Here is a 21930-nt window from a genome sequence, read left to right as displayed (position 1 = left end):
CTGCTCTAGTTCGCCAGAAGCGGCTTAGTTATGCTGGCCACATGACCTGGAAGCTGTACGCTGGCTCCCTCGGCCAATAAAGCGAGATGAGTGCCGCAACCCCAGAGTCGTCCGCGACTGGACCTAATGGTCAGGGGTCCCTTTACCTTTAATGCAAATATCAGAGCAAAACCCTTTGTGACAAAAAAGAGGTTTCTAACGACTGCCAACATTTTCCCACGAGATAAATATTTGCAAGTGAACAACTTGGCATTTCATGTTCATTATTAGGATTGATTACAACACACATTGTGTTTCAATATTTGAAAGACCCCAATTGAATTGAAGCGGCTAGAAGCTAATTTGACCAATATTTTTTTTGCATTGTAGGCAGAATCACAGATAACCATTACAAACTGAATGTTGGTGGCATCCATTGTGGAAGGCATCTTTCTCTGCACCTCCCTCCTTTTTATATGTGTGTGTGTGTGTGTGTGTTTGCATAACAAACAGGATCAAGAAGGCAGCATCTGCTTTGCACACAGGTTAAATCTCTGGCATCTTTAGGTAGGGATGGGAAAGTCTCCCCCTCTGAAATCCCAGAGAGCTGCTGCCAGTCAGAGTTGACTACGCTGAGTTAGACAGAAAATTTGTCCGACTTGCTAAAAGGCAGGTTCTTATGTTTCTAACTTGAAAAATGAATACAATTCTTCATGATTTTTTGGCTGATCCTATGAAAAGCATGGAATTTTTGTTTTGCCTTCCAAAACACAATCTTTTTATTTCAGAGCACTTTGGCATGTTAGAATGTAATGGAAAGAAAGAAAGAAAGAAAGAAAGAAAGAACAGAATGTTTCATTTCCAAACAAGAATGGGTCTGTTCTGAGTGGCCAGCTATGAGACATTTACCTGAATGTCTGTACTTCCATTTTTGACATATATTTCTAATGCCAGCGTGAAAAATGATATCAGCTCTCCAAGCATAAATATGGGCCCATTTATAGTCTCTTGCTTTGGAGCAATCAGCACTGCATTAATTTAGACTGAGAATGTTCCTCACAGTATCTTTGCTGTCAGTCTGCAGACTTGCTACTTTAGGAATGGACCAGATTCAAATGTGGTTAAGCACTGTTCCCTCAGAACAGATGTTAATAATCTCTGAACGTGTCAGAAGGTGGTGAGGAGCCATTCTCATTCATCACAGCTGGCGGCAAATGCTATTTATTTATGTCTCAGGGAAAGAGCGTCATTTCTTGACAACGTTGCTTGGATTACTTATAAATAGAAGATGTAAGATCTTCAGGCAATAGTGTCTTCAGTGGGCCCAGAGGCCCACAAAAAGCTCAAGGCTCTATTGTACTAGAGGCATATACGGTAAATACAATGCCCAATATTGTGTCCCCATGGAGGTTCCAACCTAGTTAGACCAGGACAGATGCAGCATGGAAGGAAATATCACTTTACATGTGGAGAATTGACCTCCTACCTCCCTACCTCCTCCTCCTCCTCCTTGAAGGCAACAAGCACAGGTTAAGGACACATTTCAGCCTACCAAAAGCACTCAAAGGGAGTGCAGAGCAGTGGCATAGAGGGCATAGCCTAGAGAGGATCCCGAGGGCCTTAAACAGAAGCCTGGAGGGTTATATTTGTCCTCCGGCCCTGAAGTTTCCCAATCCTGATCTATCATGAGGAATACTCCCAAAAAGAGAATTCTGCTGAAATCTCTCTTGATTTTACTGAGGTTTCCCTTCCCCACAATAAATCCCAGCAACAAATTCTTCAAGATTCAGACCCCCGATAGCTGCCAGAGCTACTCCTGAGCCTGCTTGGGGCCTGCTGTTTTCTCCTCAAGGAAGCTCAACATTTGTTGCCAAGTTCGGGCCTTGCACTTACCTTCACAGCCCAAATGGACTGATCCAGCGGGTGAAAAAGTTTGAAACAGAAGCCGTCCTTTTTGGAGGGTCTCTCAATCAGCTCACAGGAATGAAGCAAGATGGTGCCCACCCACTGCCCGACCTTTGGTGTTTTGTAGATCAGCAGGACTCCGGGTTTCAGCACACACCACAACTTTGTCCAGCTTTTCAGAGTCCCACGAATCTGAGAAATGAGGGGGGTGGAAGGAATTAGGAGGATTTATTCCCCTCTCTACTCAAGCCAAGTCCCTATCCAGAGAAGCAGTTTTAGACAGTCCCTATCCAGTGAATATTCTTGTTTAATAGGATCAGAGGACGATGCAGCCATACTGAAAGGGAGCTCTATTCTCCCTAGTGGCTTCTCATGCTGTATGATTTCTCATGAAGTAACTTGGGGCTAAAGCAAAACTCCGAGGGGAAGCTGCCTGCAAAGAAAAGGGCTGGTTTTCACTAAGCAGCTCATTAAGAGGGTGCAATTTTGCATTTACCCCAAGACCTCAGGACATTTATTCAGCATTTCCCTAGAGAGACTATAGCCTCTTACATCCAAAAGGGCAATGCATACTGAAATCACTTAATTTTTTACATTTCCAGGGTTTGGGGGGGGGGAAGTCTGCTCCTCCTACTTCCCCCACCACCACCACTGCAGCCTAGCTAGTGTTTTAGTGGCTCCCTAGAAAGGTTGCAGAAAACCTCAAATAACCAAAGGAGCCAATTTCTCTTTCATGTATCTTATGGATACGTTGTTTGGTGCTGAGATCAAAGTTTATTTCCTCCACGTGCTAGCAGGGAAGGGACAAACAGATCAGAAAGGCACATTTAAAGTGAACCATTAACTATGGCTAATGGAAGCCAGTGTCAGTAAGAACTTCATAAAATGGCTGCCAGTAATAGATCTGATCACCAGAGATCAGAAGGTGACTTCATGACTGCGTTGTTATGTAAGGGTTTGGTCCTGCAAGATTGCAGAGTGATGGCATAATTAGTGGGAAGCTGTAATTTAAAGGAAATGATTAGAAGTTTCAACAAGAACGTGTGGCTTATAGGGTCACCAACCTTTCTGAGCCTATGGGCATATCTGCAAACAGGAGAAACTGTGGTGAGCATCTCACACACACATGACAACCTGCCCTATGCTTCTTTTGAGGCTAATTTCAGACTCATTGAGCACCAGGGAAGACCTCTGTGGGAACATATACGCCTGCCCCATTGGTAATCCCAGCTTTATATAAATACACAAGGCCACCAGTTTAACCTTTGGCATCTCCAAATAAAGGGAGGTTGGTTAGCAAGGCTGAAGAGATACTTCTGCCTGTAGTGTTGGGCTGGATGGACTGTTGATCTGAGAGCATGAAGAAAGCTCTTTCATTTTCTGCTTTAAAATATCCATCATTCCTAAATTTTCTACCTAAAGAATGCATTTCCATAAATGTCAGAATTAACATTGTAGTGATTTTCAGAAAAATGGTCTCCTCTCCCCCACACCACCACCAGAAAAGGGCCTTTAACTAATATGGAAGGGATTCTGAAAGAAAGGAAGTCCTTGGTGAGCCAACAGTCAGGCTATCAGTCTTCCTAACCATTTCCCTTGCTTCCTTAGTCTAAATTTTATTGCTCATTTTGACATATATAAGTTTTGGATCAAAAAATATAGTATTTGAGTCATCAGGTTTTATTCTCCAAACAGGACTATTTGTAAGCAGCAAGCAACCTTTGGAGAGAAGGCAGCTGATGGATTATGATCAAACAGCCCTAAGAGTAGCTGGATCTTCTTAAAATGATGCTTTATACTAAATTACCTTCAGCCAATCTGCCATAATGACCACACTGGGATCTTTCAAAGCACTGAAGAGTTGCTTGGTTGCTCTTTTCTTTTCCTGCCTGTAATTCTTCTTCTGTACCTGTTAGACCACAGAGATGGGGGAAAGAGGGGTGAAAACACTCATGAACACAGTTTTCTTCTTTCTCCTATGCTAGCCAAAAAAAAAGAAAAGAAAAGAAAAGAAAAAAGTGGGTGAAAAACCGAGGAGAGAAGATGAGACCATGGCATTCATTAGAGAAACAACTGGCATTGTAGGGAGTGAAACAGTGGCTGGGACATCAAGTGCTTTATTATCTGGTAAAATTGCTATTGATTTTGGCCTCTTACTTAATGCGGTTCCACAGCTGCTTGGAACAAATCCTTTATACTCAAAGAGGCAGCACGACATAGTGCTTACAGAGGGTCAGATGAGGACCTGGGAGACAAAGACTCAAAACCCTACTTGCCCATGGAGCTGAATGAGTAACCTTGAGCAAGTTATATTCTGGCAACAGGGCAGAATATGAATCCTTCACAGCCACTTCCATTGGTTTTAATTAAGGAGCCCAGGTATTGGGCATATCAAGCCTTACTGAGTACCATAGGAAAGCAATTCACTTTCATACCCAGCTTCAGAATTCTCCAGGTTTTATTTATTTTTCTGTAAGTATTAATTTATGAATCACTTTTGCTTATACGTGTCTCATATATGTCTGAAGAAGTGTGCATGCACACGAAAGCTCATACCAAGAACAAACTCAGTTGGTCTCTAAGGTGCTACTGGAAAGAATTTTCTATTTTGTTTCGACTATGGCAGACCAACACGGCTACCCACCTGTAACTCATATATGTGTGTATGATTTACGCACATATCATAAAAACCAGATAAAATAGTTTTGAAAACAGCAGAAGAAAAACAGAAAACAAGTTTAAAATCAATACAAAATGAGTACTGGAAGGAAGAGGATTTTTCATTCAGCTGGAAAAGCTTGTCAAAGCAAACATGATTTCCATTGTTTCTGATGGGCACTTGTTGTATCTCAACAGGAATGCTGTACCACGGAACAAGGGCAGCCACAATGAAAGCCTTGCTCCAAGTGCCTGTAGAGCGGGGCTTCTAATATTTTTGGGACTTTAAGGAGAAATGCTCCTGCAGAACACAATGATCTACTGGGCATTCAAGGGCAGGTTGAGCATATAAGGAAGGGATGGAGGTTATAAGTAAACTGGTCTTGCATTGTTGTTGTTTCACTGGGAACTTGTACCTCCACAGTTGTTGCCAGTTGTAGTGTTAATAAAGCCCACTTGTGACATGTGTGACATTGACAGGAGACCACTGACAGCTCAAAGAAAGGATTAAAATTATCTTATTAGTGAGAAGATTCTTCTGGAAAATATAGCTGAAGAAAAGAGCTACCCTATGCACAGCAAAGTTGTAATTTGAATTAATTACATCCTATGCCCTTCTAAAATGTGTTTTTTTTGGGGGGGGAGCCTATTGGGTTGCTTTTATTTTTATAATGTATTTTGTGGTTTTACATCTTGATTTTATTCTGTGAACCACCCTGAGACCACTCGGTATAGGATGGCATATACATTTAATAAATAAAAAAATTAAAAGCAAACTAATCCACAGGGAAGAAAAAAAATTTCTGGCCTTGTTGTGATACTCCAGAAACGTGGCCTATGGGCCAAAGAGAAAGAGATTCCAGTCCCTCGAGCAACAGCTTCCCACACAAATAGAATAAATATTCTTTTCCACACATCTAAACTATACGTACCTTCAAAGTCTCCTTCTTGTTGCTTTTGCCATTGGGAGATACACACTCTTTATCAGACCCATTGCAAAATTTGTATTCAATCTAGAATGGAAGGAATTGCAAGATTTTAGGCGCCTTAAAATAAAATACAAAAAGGAACCAGTCAGCAATGGTTACTAATAATCATCTAACCACCAAGTAAAGAAAAGGCAGTACTGAGTAGTTACCAACATGTACCAGAACTGGGTCCCTGCCCTGAGCCCAAGGGCCAAAATAATCCTGGGCACCTCAGTCTGAAACCCCCATGCTAAGACCACTAGGGACAGAGACAGATCCCAAAGAGTTTGCTCTTTCCCCTTCTATCTGCCTTCAGAATTAGTCAAGATTTCATATAACATGGACACTGACACAAATCATGAAGAATGCAGATCACAACCTCATTTGTAAACCAAGGATTAGAATGTGTGTGGCTCAGTGGCAGAGTATTTCATTTGCATGCAGAAGGTCCCAAGTTCAATCCCAAGGATCTCCAGGTAAGACTGGAAGAGATCCAAGTGTGAAACCCCAGAGACCCATGGCCAGTCAGAGTAGATAATAGGTTGACCAGTGCTCTGAATCAGTATGATGCAGTTTCCTATCTTCCTAAGAAATAAGACCATGGTTTAGAAGCATGTTCGCAAGTTAGGCAATTTCGAGGGAATCAGATTGCTCCAATCATGGCTTGTCTCAGTGCAGATGTAACATATAACCACAGCTAACGGTGGGAAGTTGGTCCACAGAGGGAGGAGATAGAGTACACACATTCACAGGTTGGCTCAAGCTGTTCCCTAAGGTTAAGGGATCAGTGGTATTACATCTGTACAGAGGCTTATAAAGACACCTGTCCCCTAGTTAGGTCACCATCACCCACCATTGACTTGAAGTGGCTTCAGATGCAATGGGATGCCACAGTTTCTCACTAGGTGAAAGAGCCATGGTGAATTTGGGCTTGCACATTCTCCTTTCCTACCCTGCCCTTGCATAGCTGCAAGGAGGCTAGAAGCACTCACTATCACTTTTCAACAAATCACCGCTCCTTGCTGCATGCAAATACTGGAGTTTGTTTAAACCAACCATGATTTCAGATCCTGGTTCATTCTATCAAACCACAGTTCCACTGTAACAGGAAGCTGTGGTTTATTTAAGACTGAAAACAAAGAGCAGGAAGGAATCTCTTCCTCACAGCAGCAAGAGAGGAAGAGGAAGAGGGGGTGGTGGTCTGCAAACCCAAAGCTCACACAGGTTCTGTTCACAGAGGGGGGAAGCATGGGCTCCCATTATGTACAAACCAGGCCTTATATGCAAAAGGAGATGAAGGCAAGATAGCCAAATCTATTTACTCTTGGATAAAAGCAGAAAAAACCCAACCCAAAGAGCTCTGCATACACACATTTATGCTTTGGGAAATGATGCTTTGGCATTTTGTTCCTGAAACTACACCCGCCTGGACTCTCTCTGTTTCGGAGTTTCCTGCCAACTGTGACTGGTCCTGGTTTCTTTGACTGCTGGATATATAGCAAGCAGTTACATGTATTAGGACCGACACATTCCACTGGTGAAGATAGCTATCGTCATCTTCTGAAGGTTAAAAGGCAAACAGTGAGACTACATTGTAGTGTTTATCGTCATTTGCATCTTGTTCCTAGACATGCTGGCAAAATGGGAAACTGGAAGGATATCCAATTATGCTACTACTCTTTCCTACTGTCATAGCTGTCAACTTTCCCTTTTTTGCGGGAAATTCCCTTATTCCAGCGCCGTTTCCCAATGCAAGAAAAAGGAAGGTTGACAGCTATGCCTATTGTGCCTGCAGGAGTTGGTTTCTGAGCTCCTCCAGACTTGGGTTTTGTGTGTGTGTGTGTGTGTGTGTGTGTGTGTATTCTGCAACATGTTCTTGACACCAAATTAACACACTAATGGTGGATTTATACTGGATCACCCACACATCATTCCGCTTTACTAGTTGTTCTGTGATGCTTCCCCAATCGTAACACATTATTGGTGTCTGGAAGGGCTACAGGGCAACAAACGTTGAGACACCCTGCCCCCACAAAAAAACCCAGGACATTTGTGGCATGAAAAGTTACGGGATTTCAACAAGAAGTTACAGGGTATGAATTAATTGGAAATGAAGCACTATGACCACCCCAAAACTTGAAAGCAGGAACACATATGACCACCCCAATAGCATCATGAGCGCAAATCACGAGTAAAAAGCATCTCTAGAGGATGAGCCTCTGAGCAAATGATATACTAATTTACTACAACATTGGTGGTTTCTATTTTCAGCTTTAAAATTTCCCTGCTTCTCAGATGGCAAAAACTAAAATACATGTGCTTAGGTAGCATAGGGTGCAGCAGCCTGCAGTTCCCACTCTCTCTAGGGGCTCATCCACACTTTGCTCATCCTGTGCCTAGAATGCACAAGAGCTTTTCCATTTGCCCTGCTGCTTTCCTGGGAAAACCTGCTCTTTACCACTGAATCAGAGCAATCTGTCAATACATGGAAAACCCGATTGACATTTGCTCCAATTCAGCAGGTGAGAGTTGGTTTCTTCAGGGGGAAGTGGTAGGACTAGTCTGGATGAGCCCTAGTATTCAATAGTTTCTCAGTTTTCCTTTTAGAAAAAAAAATGAAGCAGCAATCCTATGTCCGCTTTCTTCCAAGAAAGCTCACCTACAGAGTGAGCCTTATTGCTGAGTAATTTAGGTCACATCCTGTCCTTTGTTTAGGGTGCTGAGTTGTTAGGAGACCCTTAAGGATCTGCAGTTTGCAGGATTCATTGGTGAAGGGCATGAATGTGGTATAAGAGCACTTTAAATGGATGGTGTTGATGAGCCCTTACTTCTAGAGGAAGGGAAACAGCAAAATTGACTTATGACAGATTTTATAGTGCCTCAGAGGCTGTTTCTCTTCCTCTTAAGCAAACTGACCTTAAGATATTATAAATGTTTTAAAAAGGATATGAAAGGCCAGCAACAGGTGACCAATGTCATTGGTCAACTGCTCAAACTCTCGGTGCTGCAAAAAGGGACAGAAGCTAATTAAATGCATTAGCACAAGGCCAAAGGGATGAATTTGCTTGGAACACCAAAGCACTACTGGTTGCATAAGGCATTAGTGCATTTGTGGCTTATTCCAAAATGGACAGGTGCTCAACTGATACTTGACATTAACCAGCTGGTTTTGCAAAGGGGAGAAACAAACAAACAAAACCTCACCCCACCCCTAGAAAGAGGATAGTACCCCTCAAATCTGTTACTGTGTTGTAACTGTGACAGTCTGCTAGTCTCCCGCGCAGTTCTTCATTTCTCATTCACGGTGGCTGTTGTGGTGATGAAAAACAGGACTGCACACTTCTTGTCCTTATCTTTGCAGCACACCTTGCTACACATTTTCCCTGTGCATATTTATCACGTGCCTGGCCACGGCAGCCTGAATTCTTCCCTCCCTCAGTCACCCCAAAGTCTCCTTATGTCTTAAGCAATTCCACATGCTTCCCTTGCTGCCTGTTGTGCCTGGGAACTCACCCACAGAACACTTAAATGGAGGACCAGCACCCCTCCAGATGTTTCTAGAACTCTCACCATCCTTGGTGATGCTGGATGAGGGCCCACCAACATCTGGAGGACTGACTTAAACGGCGCCCCCTTGCCCTCCCTTCCTGCAGACCTCACCTCAACACTCACGTTTACCCTAAAGCAAATGGATTAAGCCAAAGGTTGCAATCCCTTGCTGAAATGAAACATAAGCATTGAGCTTGCGGCAAGGGAGAGGCCATATCTACGGCACCCTGCTTTACATGCAGAAGGTCCACAGTTCAATCCTTGGCTGCTCCAGTTTCAAGGATCAGCCGGAAAATTGTGGACAGGTGGTGACATTTGGATGGAAAAAGAGCTTGATTTGGCCTAAGGCAGCTTGATGTGTTCTTATAAATCAAGGGTAGCCAACCTGTTGCTCTCCAGATATTGTGGACTACAATTCCCATCAGCCCCTGCCAGCACAGCCAATGGTGAAGGATGATTGGTATTGTAGTCCGCAGCTAATGGAATCCCAGCAGTCAATCACACTCCACATGAAACTTCTCATTTGTTAAAGTTATTAGGTACCCCACTGTGGCAGGTTAGGTAGGTGGCAACCGGGCTGAGGTTATAATAATAATAGTAATAGTAATAGTAATAGTAATAGTAATAGTAATAATAATAATAATAATAATAATAATAATAATAATAATTTTCCAAGGCTGCCTACCTAGTGCCTGGTTTAAGAAGTTTAGGCTGTGAAATGCTAAACACTCTGGCCTGCGAATAAGCCCCATTGATCTCAATGGGATTTGCTTCCCATGTGCTAGTTTGCTCTGTTAGGCTCCAAACAGAGATTTTGCCCCATCTTTAAATGATTAAGAAATCTCGTGCTCCTGCAGTTAATGTTTCATTACTCTAACTGCTGCTTGTTTTTAAAGAACGTAATTTATGGGTTTTTTCCCCAGACTGAGACTTATTGAAGTGTTGCAAGTCACCTTGAAAATACTTGTTTACAAAGGTGATACAGTAAGTGCATATAATTGCACTTGCTTGCTTTCACACAGAGTGGCCACTTACATAGGAATATAGTTTGCTGTGACATGTGAAATGGTCAAACTGAATTGGCTGGAAACAGATGAGCACCTTTGCCACACAATGGCAGGGTTCCTCTACCTTGTGGCTGTTTGGTCACCTGTTTTACCAAACATGCCCTTAAATGTTTTCTGCCACATGTTTCAAAAGTCACTCTGCATGAGGATTTTGACAAGTGGTACTAAGGCTCCCCCATATTTTCCCATGCGAATTGATGGCGTGTATGTCAATAATCTCTGTTCAGTGACACTGTGCAATGAAAGAATTCTTTTAAGCATAGCAAGATCAGAATCAATCATCTGGTTCCCTAAACAAAGAACCAGGAAATAGTGGCAAAATGCACAAAGCAATGCACAAAGGAATAGAAAGAACTAAAATATCCACGTTGTTGTTGTTGTTGTTCAGTCGTTCAGTCGTGTCCGACTCTTCGTGACCCCATGGACCAGAGCACGCCAGGCACGCCTATCCTTCACTGCCTCTCGTAGTTTGGCCAAACTCATGTTAGTAGCTTCGAGAACACTGTCCAACCATCTCATCCTCTGTCGTCCCCTTCTCCTTGTGCCCTCCATCTTTTCCAAGATCAGGGTCTTTTCTAGGGAGTCTTCTCTTCTCATGAGGTGGCCAAAGTACTGGAGCCTCAACTTCAGGATCTGTCCTTCTAGTGAGCACTCAGGGCTGATTTCTTTAAGAATGGATAGGTTTGATCTTCTTGTAGTCCATGGGAGTCGCCTCCAGCACCATAATTCAAAAGCATCAATTATTCGGCGATCAGCCTTCTTTATGGTCCAGCTCTCACTTCCATACATTACTACTGGTACTCACTTCCATATATTACTACATTCCATACATTACTACATTACTTAGTAGCAACAATAACAGTCTGTGTATATATAGTTGGAGCAACAACAAGCACTGAATAATACAAAAGCAGTCATAGGGTTCATCCAAACTTACCTTTCGCCCTGCTGCTTCTAGGCACAGGTTTGTGCTTTAAAGATCGGAGCACTTTTTTAAAAAAAACAACTTCTTTTTTTGCCCTCTGGCTTTCCCCAGGAAAACCCACTCTTTAACAGAACAAATGGCAATTTGTGTTTTCTGTGGATTGCCATTTGCTCTGATTCAGTGATAAAGAGCAGGTTTTCGTGGGGAAAGTAATGGGCCAAAAAAGAAACACTTAAGACACAGAATTTTAGTTTAAAGCATGGGCCTGTGCCTAGAGTCGTGGCATAAAATGAAGTCTGGATGAGCCCAAAGTCACCTGCATTGCAGCTCTTAAACTTAAATACATGACAGGCTTGTTGTTTGTACTTGTGCTAAAGCTACTGTTAACTGTGGCTGACCTTCAAACTAGAAGAAAACATGACTTAAAGATGATGACGTGCATGGGCATGTAGAGAGGCGTTCTTGCAACTGTGGAACTCCCTTCCTCTTAAAAGAACTGTAGAGGTTCAGAAGAGCCGAACAAAAAAATTCCCTGTTTGGGCTAGTCAACAGTCAGTTTAAAGAGGTGAGGGCTCATTTTCATTTCCTTGGGTATTTTTGTTTTCGTTGGCTTGGGTCCAAGGCACCGTGGAGTAAGTCCCGTAAGCCCCAGGAAGACTAAGATTTCGTTTTTCTTGAACAGCAAAGCCACCTGGCACCTGCTTTGATGCTGCATGGGAAATTAATGTTAAAACTAAGGGGCATTCCAAAAATAATTTTCAATACAGTATGTTAAAAGAAGGTGGGGGGGGCAGCAAAAGGTCTAATGGAATAGAACAATGTGGAGTCCTCAGATCCCCTCCTGTCTTTTGCCTCTCCTTTTTAAAACACACACGAGAGAGAGAGAGAGAGAGAGAGAGAGAGAGAGAGAAAGAAGAAAGAAAGAAAGAAGAAAGAAAGAAAGAAAGAAAGAAGGTTGTGTTGTGTTGTGGTTGTGGTTTAGGGGATGGCCTGGTTGGGGGTTGGTTTTCTTTCCTGGTGGCTCTGAGCATCAACCATTTCTCTTCTGTGAAACAGGTATTATGGGGTGCCCATGAAGGAGTCTTAAATTTTCAAATGTACCCCCAAACGCCTGGATTAGGGACCCCTGAAATTAGAATAAACTATTTGGGAGAACCTAAGCAGTTTTGTTTCGTGTGCTCTGTTTGACATTTGACTGTTATCACTCACTCCAAGGCTTTGCTAAGAAACAGAATTCAACTGAACAGAAATGAACTGCGAGCTGAGTGGCTTCCCAGAGTAGAGATGTATAAATGCTCTCCTGATTGTCAAGCATCCCTCTAGCGAGTGTTAACAAACACCAGCCCTCCACCTGAACGAAGAGCTGGGGTAGGGGATTATCTCTACAGTTGATCTGTGCTTTGGAGGCATTCCAAGCACCTCCAAAGTTCAATGTGACATCAGAACCAAGAAATGGCATTAAAAGGGCCAGCCAACATTTACGGACCTCTAATAAAAGTTCAAGAGAAGTTTGCTCATAGGTTTATAGAAACAGAAAACTAATCACTGGTTATCTGAGAGGCTTTCTTCACAACAAAAATGTTTGCATTTAAAAAAAATTACCTTCACAACAAAAATGTACTACATGTGCACTGAAAATACAAGTATCAGATTACAGGAGGGGGACATTTTGTCTCCCTGCTCTTCATCTGGACTCCAGTAAAAATAAGCATTCCTATAAGCCCCATTACCTTATTAATAGAGTTTGGCGTCGGAGGAATCTCATCCTTCATCATGGGCAAACTGTTTCCTTCCATATCCTTCCCTGAAACAAAATGACAAAAGTCAAACGCCGAGGAGCTCTGTGGCAAACCACGACTGCTGAAACAATGATCCTGAGAAAGGACTTCAATTCTAAAGGAAACAGAAATGGCCACACATGCCCTGCCCCAAAAAGGAGCTGCTGTAGGATAATTGTAGGAATATGTATAGTATTTTAATATGACCAAGGCCTAGCCCAATAGCAGGATAAAGAAGAGCCACCACACAGCAAAGAATGCAATCAGAAATTAAGCTACCTGGGAGTAAGCCCTGCTGAATTCAGTATGACTTACTTCTGAGTAGGCATAGTTAGGAGACTGTAAGCTACCAATATCTGTTCAAAATAGCAACAAAGGTCAAATGCAATTTCTATACATGATTTGGAACATGGAATATTTTTTTGCCATTCACTGAATTTTGGCCAAGGCCTAGTTCACACATGCCTTTCTGTCCATTGCCTGCACTAGCTGAATATGAGAGCAGGCACTACTGAAAACTGTGACATTTGAGACAACTGGAACAGACAGGGAAGTTCTACCTGTGGAATTAATGTCCATTCACACATGCATTTTATCACTTAATTTGCAGTCAATTAGGGGATGAACAGGCATGTGTGTGTAAAACTGCTCCAATCCTATGAAGACTTACTTCTACAGCAGGAGTCACATTTTATTTATGTTTAAGGCTCCCCTACCCTTCCTTGGCATTTCTCGAAGGACGTAATGCTCTCTGCCTCTCTCATTGATCTGCCTAGAATAAAAATCAGCTCTGACTTTCAGGCTACCTTTATTAAAGAGGAAAGTCTAATCTGCCTTGTTTCATGATTTGAGAGTCCTGTTATGAGAAAGACTTTACATTCTCTGCCTTAGGCTGAGATCCTGGGCAAACACGGTAAGTTCCACTGAGGTCAATGGAGCTACCGTCAAGCAAATATTAGGATTAGGGCTATCCTTGCACTGCCACACTCATACATGTCTTGATTCTAGATATTTGTACAATGGTGTTTACATGGATGAAATATTATTGAATGAATTTCTCATCTTTGCCTTGCATATTCATTTTGCTGAGAGAGAACATATGGTCCAGGCTGCCAATTATTTTTAATGGGAATCACAAGACTGATTCATGGCTCACAGATATGCAGATTTACTCCTTTGACAGTTTAAAATAAGTCACACCGTGCCCTGATTATTGATTCACACCTTAAGAAGAGAAAGTACTGACATCTCACACATACACCACAAATTCTTCCCCCAGCTTTGTGAATCAGTTCTGCCACAACACTTGGCATTTCAACAATATTTTCCCTGTGCCGTTTCATTTTCCCTACAGACACTCTAATCCAAAACACATTTACCTGGGAAGTAAGTCCAAAATGTTTCATATAGGATTTACAGTCTAGGGTGTATGCCCTGGACTGCAGCCTAAACATCACTTAGCAGAGCATGTCTTAATACCTTTGTGGATCTGCATTTAACCTAAAGGTTATACAATTGCCATGTGCTCTGTATTGATTACACTGGCTTTGGTTATGCTTCCAGTTTAAATGCTTCTGTAGCTGCCTCAAAACTCAGAAGAAAAGGAATGCCTGCTTAAACAAACGCAAAAGAAAATGGCTTCCATTTTCCTTAACGCTGCTGTGGCTTAGAAAAACAAGCGGCAATTTAAGCCCAAAACTCCACCACAAAATCACACCTGTACCACATGTGCTGATATGGAACACAGAAAAGAGAAAACCCAAGCTACCTTGAACAAGGTAAAACAGAAGCTCTCAATAGCTGCCTTCAGAGCCCCAGTTCATCCTGACTGGAATTTAAAGGGGCAGATACAAAGGGTGTGTGCGAATATGCTAGACAGACTTTCCAGGTTGCCGCAGCTCCCAAACCACTTGGTTTTCACAAAGAGGGGACATTTTGGGACTTCAATAAAATCACAGATGTGTCCCAGTGTTCTCCTGTGTGATAATACGTCACCAGTGGATGCAGTTATGTCCATAGCAACCATGTCTTTTACTTGCTGTTGGTCACTGAATTTCCTCCTTCCTTTTGCTTCTTGCTTAACTCTTGATGTTTTCATTATGTTTTTAGACATGCTGTTAGCAGCCCAGAGTAGCTGGGGAAACCCAGCCAGATGCGTGGGGTATAAATAAAAAAAGTATTATTATTAAATACAGTCATACCTTGGAAGTCGAACGGAATCCGTTCCAAAAGGCTGTTCGACTTCCAAAACGTTTGGAAACCAAAGTGCCGCTTCTGATTGGCTGCAGGAAGCTCATGCAGCCAATTGGAAGCAGCGGAACCAGCACTGGATGTTCGGGTTCCAAAAGAATGTTCGAAAACCGGAACACTCACTTCCAGGTTTCGATCGTTCGGGAGTCAATTTGTTTGGGAGCCAATTTGTTTGGAAGCTAAGGTGTTTGAGATCCAAGGTACAACTGTAATAACATTAATTAATTATTGTTGTTGTTGTTGTTATTGGTTCAGTTTACTTCTTCGCTGCTAAGCAATAATCTTGGCCGATCACTAGTGAAGCATTATTTTCCTTGGATTTTTGGGGAGGAACATTTGCTATATTTTCACAAAATGAATTAGTTGTCTCCCCGCTCCCAATATTCTATTAGCAATAATACCTAGAACAACTAAGGGAGGGGTGTGTGAGAAAGAGGATTCCGCGCCTGAGACTATCAGTCAATCTAATATTCAGTTTTAAAGTTCAAGCCTAATTATGTCTACTCAGAAGTCAGTCCCACTGAAGCCAATGAGGCTTACTACCAGGTAAGTGGAGTGAGGATTGGAGCCTCGCTGCCTTTTACTCCCTCAATATAGACTTATGGCTACAGACTTATTCTAAGGAAGGCTGACCCAGTAGGTGAGACTTAAAACTTGCACAGGATTGGCCTATGAAACTGCTGCAAAAAATGAAGATGGAATGGAATAAAAAAAGCATAACTTTCAGCACCACATCTCTGTGCCAGGCAATCCAGAGCCTGTTGACTTTCTGTGTATCATATAACTAAGAAGCAAACAGAACTTATGTCAGAGGAGAAAAGGAGGGCAAATATACCGGTACTTGCTTGCTATGGTGTGGATGACTTTGCATCAAAGAAAGTATTGCCCACACTTTCCAGTGTATTTCTTTGCTGCTGTCCTTACTGCAAAAAGTCAAGTTTTGGGGGGGGTGAGTTTGTTGGGCAAAACCTTCCAATCAACTTTTATTGTGCAACTTGAATTTGTGGGCATGTGACTGAATTCCACCCCAAAATAACAGCAGTCTGGAAAGGCCCTGAGTGAGATACGTGATACTGCTCCTTCAATGAAATGTGTTGCCTTTTAAGGATTTATACGTTTTGCTTTGACACCATACTGCTGCTGCTTGCTGTATATTTGAGACTGCTGTCACTTTATTGTTTATTTTTTATGCTTTTAAGTTTATACAGTGCAAAACTTGGTACCGTTTTCTCTCAGAAAAGCAGTAGATCAAGCATCGCTTTAATAGCAAATGCAGCTGGGTTATCGGTTTGGAAATGAAACAGGATCACTGAGAAAATAAGACAGCAGCCTCAAAAGACCCTGAAGACTCCCTAAGTACACAGCAGTATATAAGCTTGCAAATTAAAATAAAAGTGTTGTTTTTAATGGGCTGCCAATGCAGGGCTTGTGAGTTTCTAAAATGTGTGGAATGTTTAGGCAATCAGTTGGCAAGTGAGGAAACTGAAGTTGTAGAGAGAAGAAAGAAATTGTTCTGCTCGTGTCTCTTAACAATATAAAGCATAGTTAATATCCTAGAATAAGAGGTGGGGAGGGGGGGTATGTGCGATGATTTTTTTTTTTTTTTTAAAGCACCTTTCACTATTAAATAACGTTTTAGGAAGGAAAGAAAGACGCACCCATATTCTACAGGACTCTCCTGCACATACTGTTTGCATTCTAAGGCTACCTAACCATAAAATGCTCAGCAGGAGTAGAGGCCAGTGTGAAAACTGAGTGATAAAGCACAGTAGGGGAAGACTTTGGTTGGGAATAGGAGAAGATAAAAAGTGTCAATTGCCTTTTCCACTACCCCTTCCCCAAGCTGAGCAGCATTGTAAGCTTTCTGTTTCAGACTGGCTGCAAGTTCTGGACAACAGGAGCTGTGTGTGTGCGTGTGTGTGTGTGTGTGTGTGTGTAGATGCAGTGCAATTCTTTGTGTATCTGGCATGCTTTTTAAAAATTGAATTTTACAATGATAACAAAACATGTATCCCAAATATAAAATAGCTAAACACACACACACACACACACACACACACACACAGAGAGAGAGAGAGAGAGAGAATATTCTGAGCTAATACGATACAATATTCAGAAATAAACCCAGAAAATATATGAAATCAGTTACAATAAGCCTGTTGTGGACTGTCAATAACAGCATTATTAGGGACATGGTACTAAACTTTGATGCTTTTCTTTCCCTTCTCATATAAAACTAAATGAGCAGACGCTGACCTGGGCTGATTGGGTAGATCTCATTATCGGTCCCAAAAAACAGGTTCCGGGTCAGCTTGTGAGGATCTATTTTCTGAGGAGTGGATGAGGCAGGGCAGAGCGAGAACCTGCGCCGAAGAAAATTCTCTTCCTTCATGGCATGAGCAGTAGGGGTTTTCTGAAAGGAACAGACCAAAATAACAACAGCGTCAAGTCACATAATATTTAAACAGTACACACAGATTAAAAAATTAAAAGGCCCCTTTTTGCTATTTTGAATCTGCCTATTCTTAAACTGTGTACTGGTTATCTGTCATGTGCCCCCTGCCACACACACATACATACACACACTCATTGCCTAACCATAGTTATTATCCATAGAACACAGCAGATAATGACATAGCTAGCATGTTTAAGCTTACAAAAAAGTAGTACTGGGGATGTTTCGGTCACATGTAAGACCTCGGCTAGTGTAGCTAACTAGAGAAATCACAACATAAGCCCAAGAGTAATATGGTAAGGACATAGCACACCTTACGAAAGGGAAAATTTGTTTTTCATCAGAAGGCAGGCTTTTTTTTTTAAAGGTGCATTTTATTGGGGGGGGGGGTTTAATTACAAACAAACATTACATAAAGCAACTGAAAGACATTGGATGCAAAGAAAGCAAAACCAACCCAAAGCAGGCCGAGAATTATAACCTCTGCAGGCCGACTTGTAACACTTGACTCTCCCACTCACATCAAGACAAGTGCCAGCTGGGGCATGTGGCATCGCTTTAGCCACAATGTTTGCAACCAGGCTCAAATTCTTAAAAGCCCCTTTTGGCAGCCGTTGTTCACAAACAGCTTATTGGTCCAACTAGCATGCGCCTGAATTAGTGGAGAGAGGCCTGGCAGAGCTATTCTTTCCTCTTCTGTACTGCCAAAAGAAATACCTATTGAAACAGAGCTATTACCACAGTGTTTAGCATCTCATAGTCGGCCGGGATAAGTGCACTTCACATATGCATGAGATAAGCAAACAAGCATGGAATCAGCTATGCAGCATTAATCTCAATCAGGGCACTGTTCTTTGAAAATAGCAAGCTGCCGGTCCTTACAATTGCGAGGAACGGCGTGAAAAATCTGCAGAGCAGTGGAATGGATGCAACTTCCAGTGGAAACTTCCTAGCGATGGGTGAACTGCCCATCTCACTGCTTCTATAGGGCATGAAGTCAAAGTAACAGTGAATAACTATTTGGGACAACACACAGGTCTTGCATGGTGAGAGCACTGCTGCTCCTTGCCATTCAGGTGTTGGCTGCCTCCCACTTGCCACTTCCAAACCCTGGAACCAGCACTGGGAAAATAAAAGCTACATCGCAGAGAAACCCTTTAAAAACAATAGACAATAATGACTCATTTTTCCAGGCTGCAAAGAAGTCAAGGGACAAGGTCTGCCTGTGCTCTTGTTTCCCAGTCTATTTGGCACCATTTCAAGCTGCATTGATGGCATGTTCTACTCTTATAGATTAAAAAGTAACAAAAAGAGACGATGCTGAACATGAGGTTAGTTTACCAAAAAAAGAGGGAAGGGGTGATGTTTCAGCATGGATCATGTGTGCTCCAAGAATAAATTCACACACATGAGGAAGGAGCAAGTTACAGAGCTGAGTTGCCTGGCTGGGTTGTATTACAGAGAACAAGAAGAATCAACCACTCTGATCTCAAAGGCACATGCTGCTGCGACAAGGTTAGTATGTGACAAATGAGGGGCACTGTTTGTGGGAAATTACCCATTTGAGGGGAGAGATTACTGACACACAGCCCTGTCTTCTAAGTAATCTGTCTTCAATTAGACAGACAACTTCAGATGTCCAACAGCCACCTCTTCTCATATGTTCCACGTTTGTGGAGATCACACACTGAGGTACGAAGTGACTGTCTGCTCTTTAAGACCATCATACAGACCTGCCTTTCTCAAATCTTGGGTCCCTAGCTGTTGTTGGACTACAACTCCCATCTTCCCTGACCACTGACCTGCTAGCTGTGGATGATGGGGGTTGTAGTCCAACAACATCTGGGGGCATAAGTCTGAGAAAGGCTGGTACAGACAGAGACTCCGTGGGTGTTCTTTCCCCAACTCTAACCCGACAACAGTCTCCTCCCCTGCGACCAGCAAGGAAGACCACAACTGTGAAAAACGTATGCACCCCATCTCAAGCTTATTAAGATCACTTAAGAAGACTTGCTTCAGAATCCATCCATTTGTATGGCAAACTTAAACCAGGTGGCCCTATCATTATGCAAGTCCTTCCCCAAAGAGGCCCACCTGATCTTCCCCATGTAAACCACCAGGAAAGCTTCTGCTTTTTTTAAAAAAATAATGTTTTTAAATGTTCAGAAGTTGCTGATAGTTTATCATTGTTATAAACTGTGATCCTCATGAACTTGAAAAAACCAACAACAAAGTTTCCACATGCGGAAAGGCAGGGCACATCTTAAATTATAAACATAGGGTTGGGGGGGGGGGGAAACGACAATCCGCTAGAATGAATTGCTCTGAGTTGGCAACACAAGGAACTGCTATACGTTTGTAAGTGGGTTACATTATTTATCTTTTCCTCTGCTTTAAGTGCTTTATTGTATTTACTGCTGGTGTTAAATTGTGTCTAAAAGGGTTTAAGCTACCGCCTTTTAAACATTTGTTGTTAACTGTCTAGGGCTTGTCATGAAAAAAACAGGATACAAATGGTATAAATGAATAAATAACACTCAACAGGAACAGGTTTGTGTGTTTGTTTTGGTTCGAGGTGTGCTATTGCAATGAGACAAAGAAATATCAAAATGTATTTTCTCCAGGCAGTTAATGGTACCGAATAAGAGCAGTAAGGCAGATAGCTGACAGAATAAAATATGTTGATTTATCTGGGGAAGGGCTGTCGCTCCATGGTAAAGCATCTGCTTTGTGTGCAGAAGGTCCCAATTCCTGACATCTCCCAATTGGAGAACCACTACCAGTCCGTGTAGGCCATAATGAGCTAGATGGACCAATGGTCTGACTCGGTACAAGGTAGCTTCCTATGTTCGCATTCCCTGGGCAACTTACAACAAAACAGAGAGAATGGGACGGGCTCAGATGTAAGAAAATGATGGGGAAGACAGCAAAATTCTTTAAACAAGTGCATTGCATTGCTAAGCTACACTTGAAGATTTGTTTCCTAAAATACAGATTCCATCTTCCAGACACAAAATATGAGAAATAATCACAACCAAAGAACAATGAAATAGAGGGTGTTTAGAAAAGTTTCAGCATGTGTGGGGGGGGAACCTTTAATAAATCTTTCACGGTGATGATCTGGCAAAATAAGCTTACACACAATGTTATAGTAACAGAATCATAAAAGACAGAACAATCAAGCAACACACAACCTCTTTGTTTTATCTGCTTGCAAATACAGACCCTTATAGCATCCAAGACAAGAAATGGCAGATAAATCAAACCAGACTTGCTGAACTATTCCAAAAAGCTGGCATTAAATTCAAAATGCTCTAGACGTGGCAGATCTGCTGGAGCGATCACTGGATTTGCAAACTGATGCTGCTGAGCTAAACAAACGTTGCATTTTAAAAGGAAAAGAGTACCGGTACCCCACCATGATGTAACCCTACTTTGGCATGCCTCACAGGGCCTATCTATGCCATCTTCAGGTGTTAACAGTGTAAGTGAGAGATGGGAGGGAGGGGCATGAGGGGATGAGCACCCCAATTCCATTCTCCCACCCCCACTGTTGAACTCGGGGAATATCAGAATGGCAAGGGGGAGATGGAGACAAGGATTGACCCCACTGAGCAGGAAGAGTGTAATGTGTGGTGGCAGAGGGCTTAAAGATGTCCACAGACATAAAGAGAAGATTTTGATCCCCAAAATTGAAGACTCCCATCTTAACCCACAATAATCTTTCAGACGCCCACTTCCCTTCCTTAATTGGTTTTGAAAACTGTTCAAAAATGTTCTGTAATGATTTCATTTTGGGCTGGATCCAGCTGGTGGCCATAAAAGGAAAATGTTTGGATCCAGCTGATTCTCCAGTGAATGGAAGTCTGGGGAAGGTGATCTCCAGCTTCCACACTGAAGCAAATTTTCAGGCGGCTCAGGGGATTGCAAGGGGAAAGGGGACCTGGGACCTGAGCCCACCTCAATCCATGAATGAACCTCTGCCCGTTAATCTGATGCCACAGCTTTCTCTTGAGTTCACAGCCAGAATCACTGCTAGTCTGGCAAGCTGCTACTTTTTAATTTGTAAAAATAATAATGATGATGATAGAATTTACTAGGGTGGTTTACATGGAACCAAATATAATAATTAAAAAAACAATAAAATGCAAAACAGGGGGGAATAATCACAGATGCAAAAATTAAATGTCTAGAATTAAAAAGTGCTACCACAATATATAAAATATATATATAATGCAAAACTGTTCTGGGGTGGTTCCTTGATGACATCAGTGAAGACATAGTCAATGAGCAGAGTACAGAGCTCAACTCTATAAGGTAAAAGAATAATATTCAACTGAACACAATGAAGTGGCTTTCATTGAAAACTATTCACATGCGGCAATACTCTAGAAGA

At 42.2% G+C, this 21930-nt stretch overlaps 1 protein-coding gene across 3 annotated transcripts in view; it reads right to left on the bottom strand.

Moving 5' to 3' along the window:
* The window catches only part of OSBPL5 (oxysterol binding protein like 5), a 162632-nt gene that overhangs the window by 33135 nt on the left and 107567 nt on the right, over positions 1-21930 (bottom strand). For all 3 annotated transcript variants that reach the window (XM_033154204.1, XM_033154212.1, XM_033154195.1), the window contains exons 2-6: positions 17336-17492; positions 12782-12855; positions 5475-5555; positions 3692-3793; positions 1873-2076 (exon numbers count right to left, since the gene is read on the bottom strand). In XM_033154204.1, the coding sequence (XP_033010095.1) occupies positions 1873-2076; positions 3692-3793; positions 5475-5555; positions 12782-12855; positions 17336-17492 (618 nt within the window). The remainder of the gene's footprint in view (positions 1-1872; positions 2077-3691; positions 3794-5474; positions 5556-12781; positions 12856-17335; positions 17493-21930) is intronic.

The sequence above is a fragment of the Lacerta agilis genome, chromosome 1 (genome assembly GCF_009819535.1).
Source record: "Lacerta agilis isolate rLacAgi1 chromosome 1, rLacAgi1.pri, whole genome shotgun sequence".
Lineage (NCBI taxonomy): Eukaryota > Metazoa > Chordata > Lepidosauria > Squamata > Lacertidae > Lacerta > Lacerta agilis.
The sequence above is the reverse complement of the archived record's forward strand: the minus strand, read 5'-3'. Positions and strand labels throughout refer to the sequence as shown.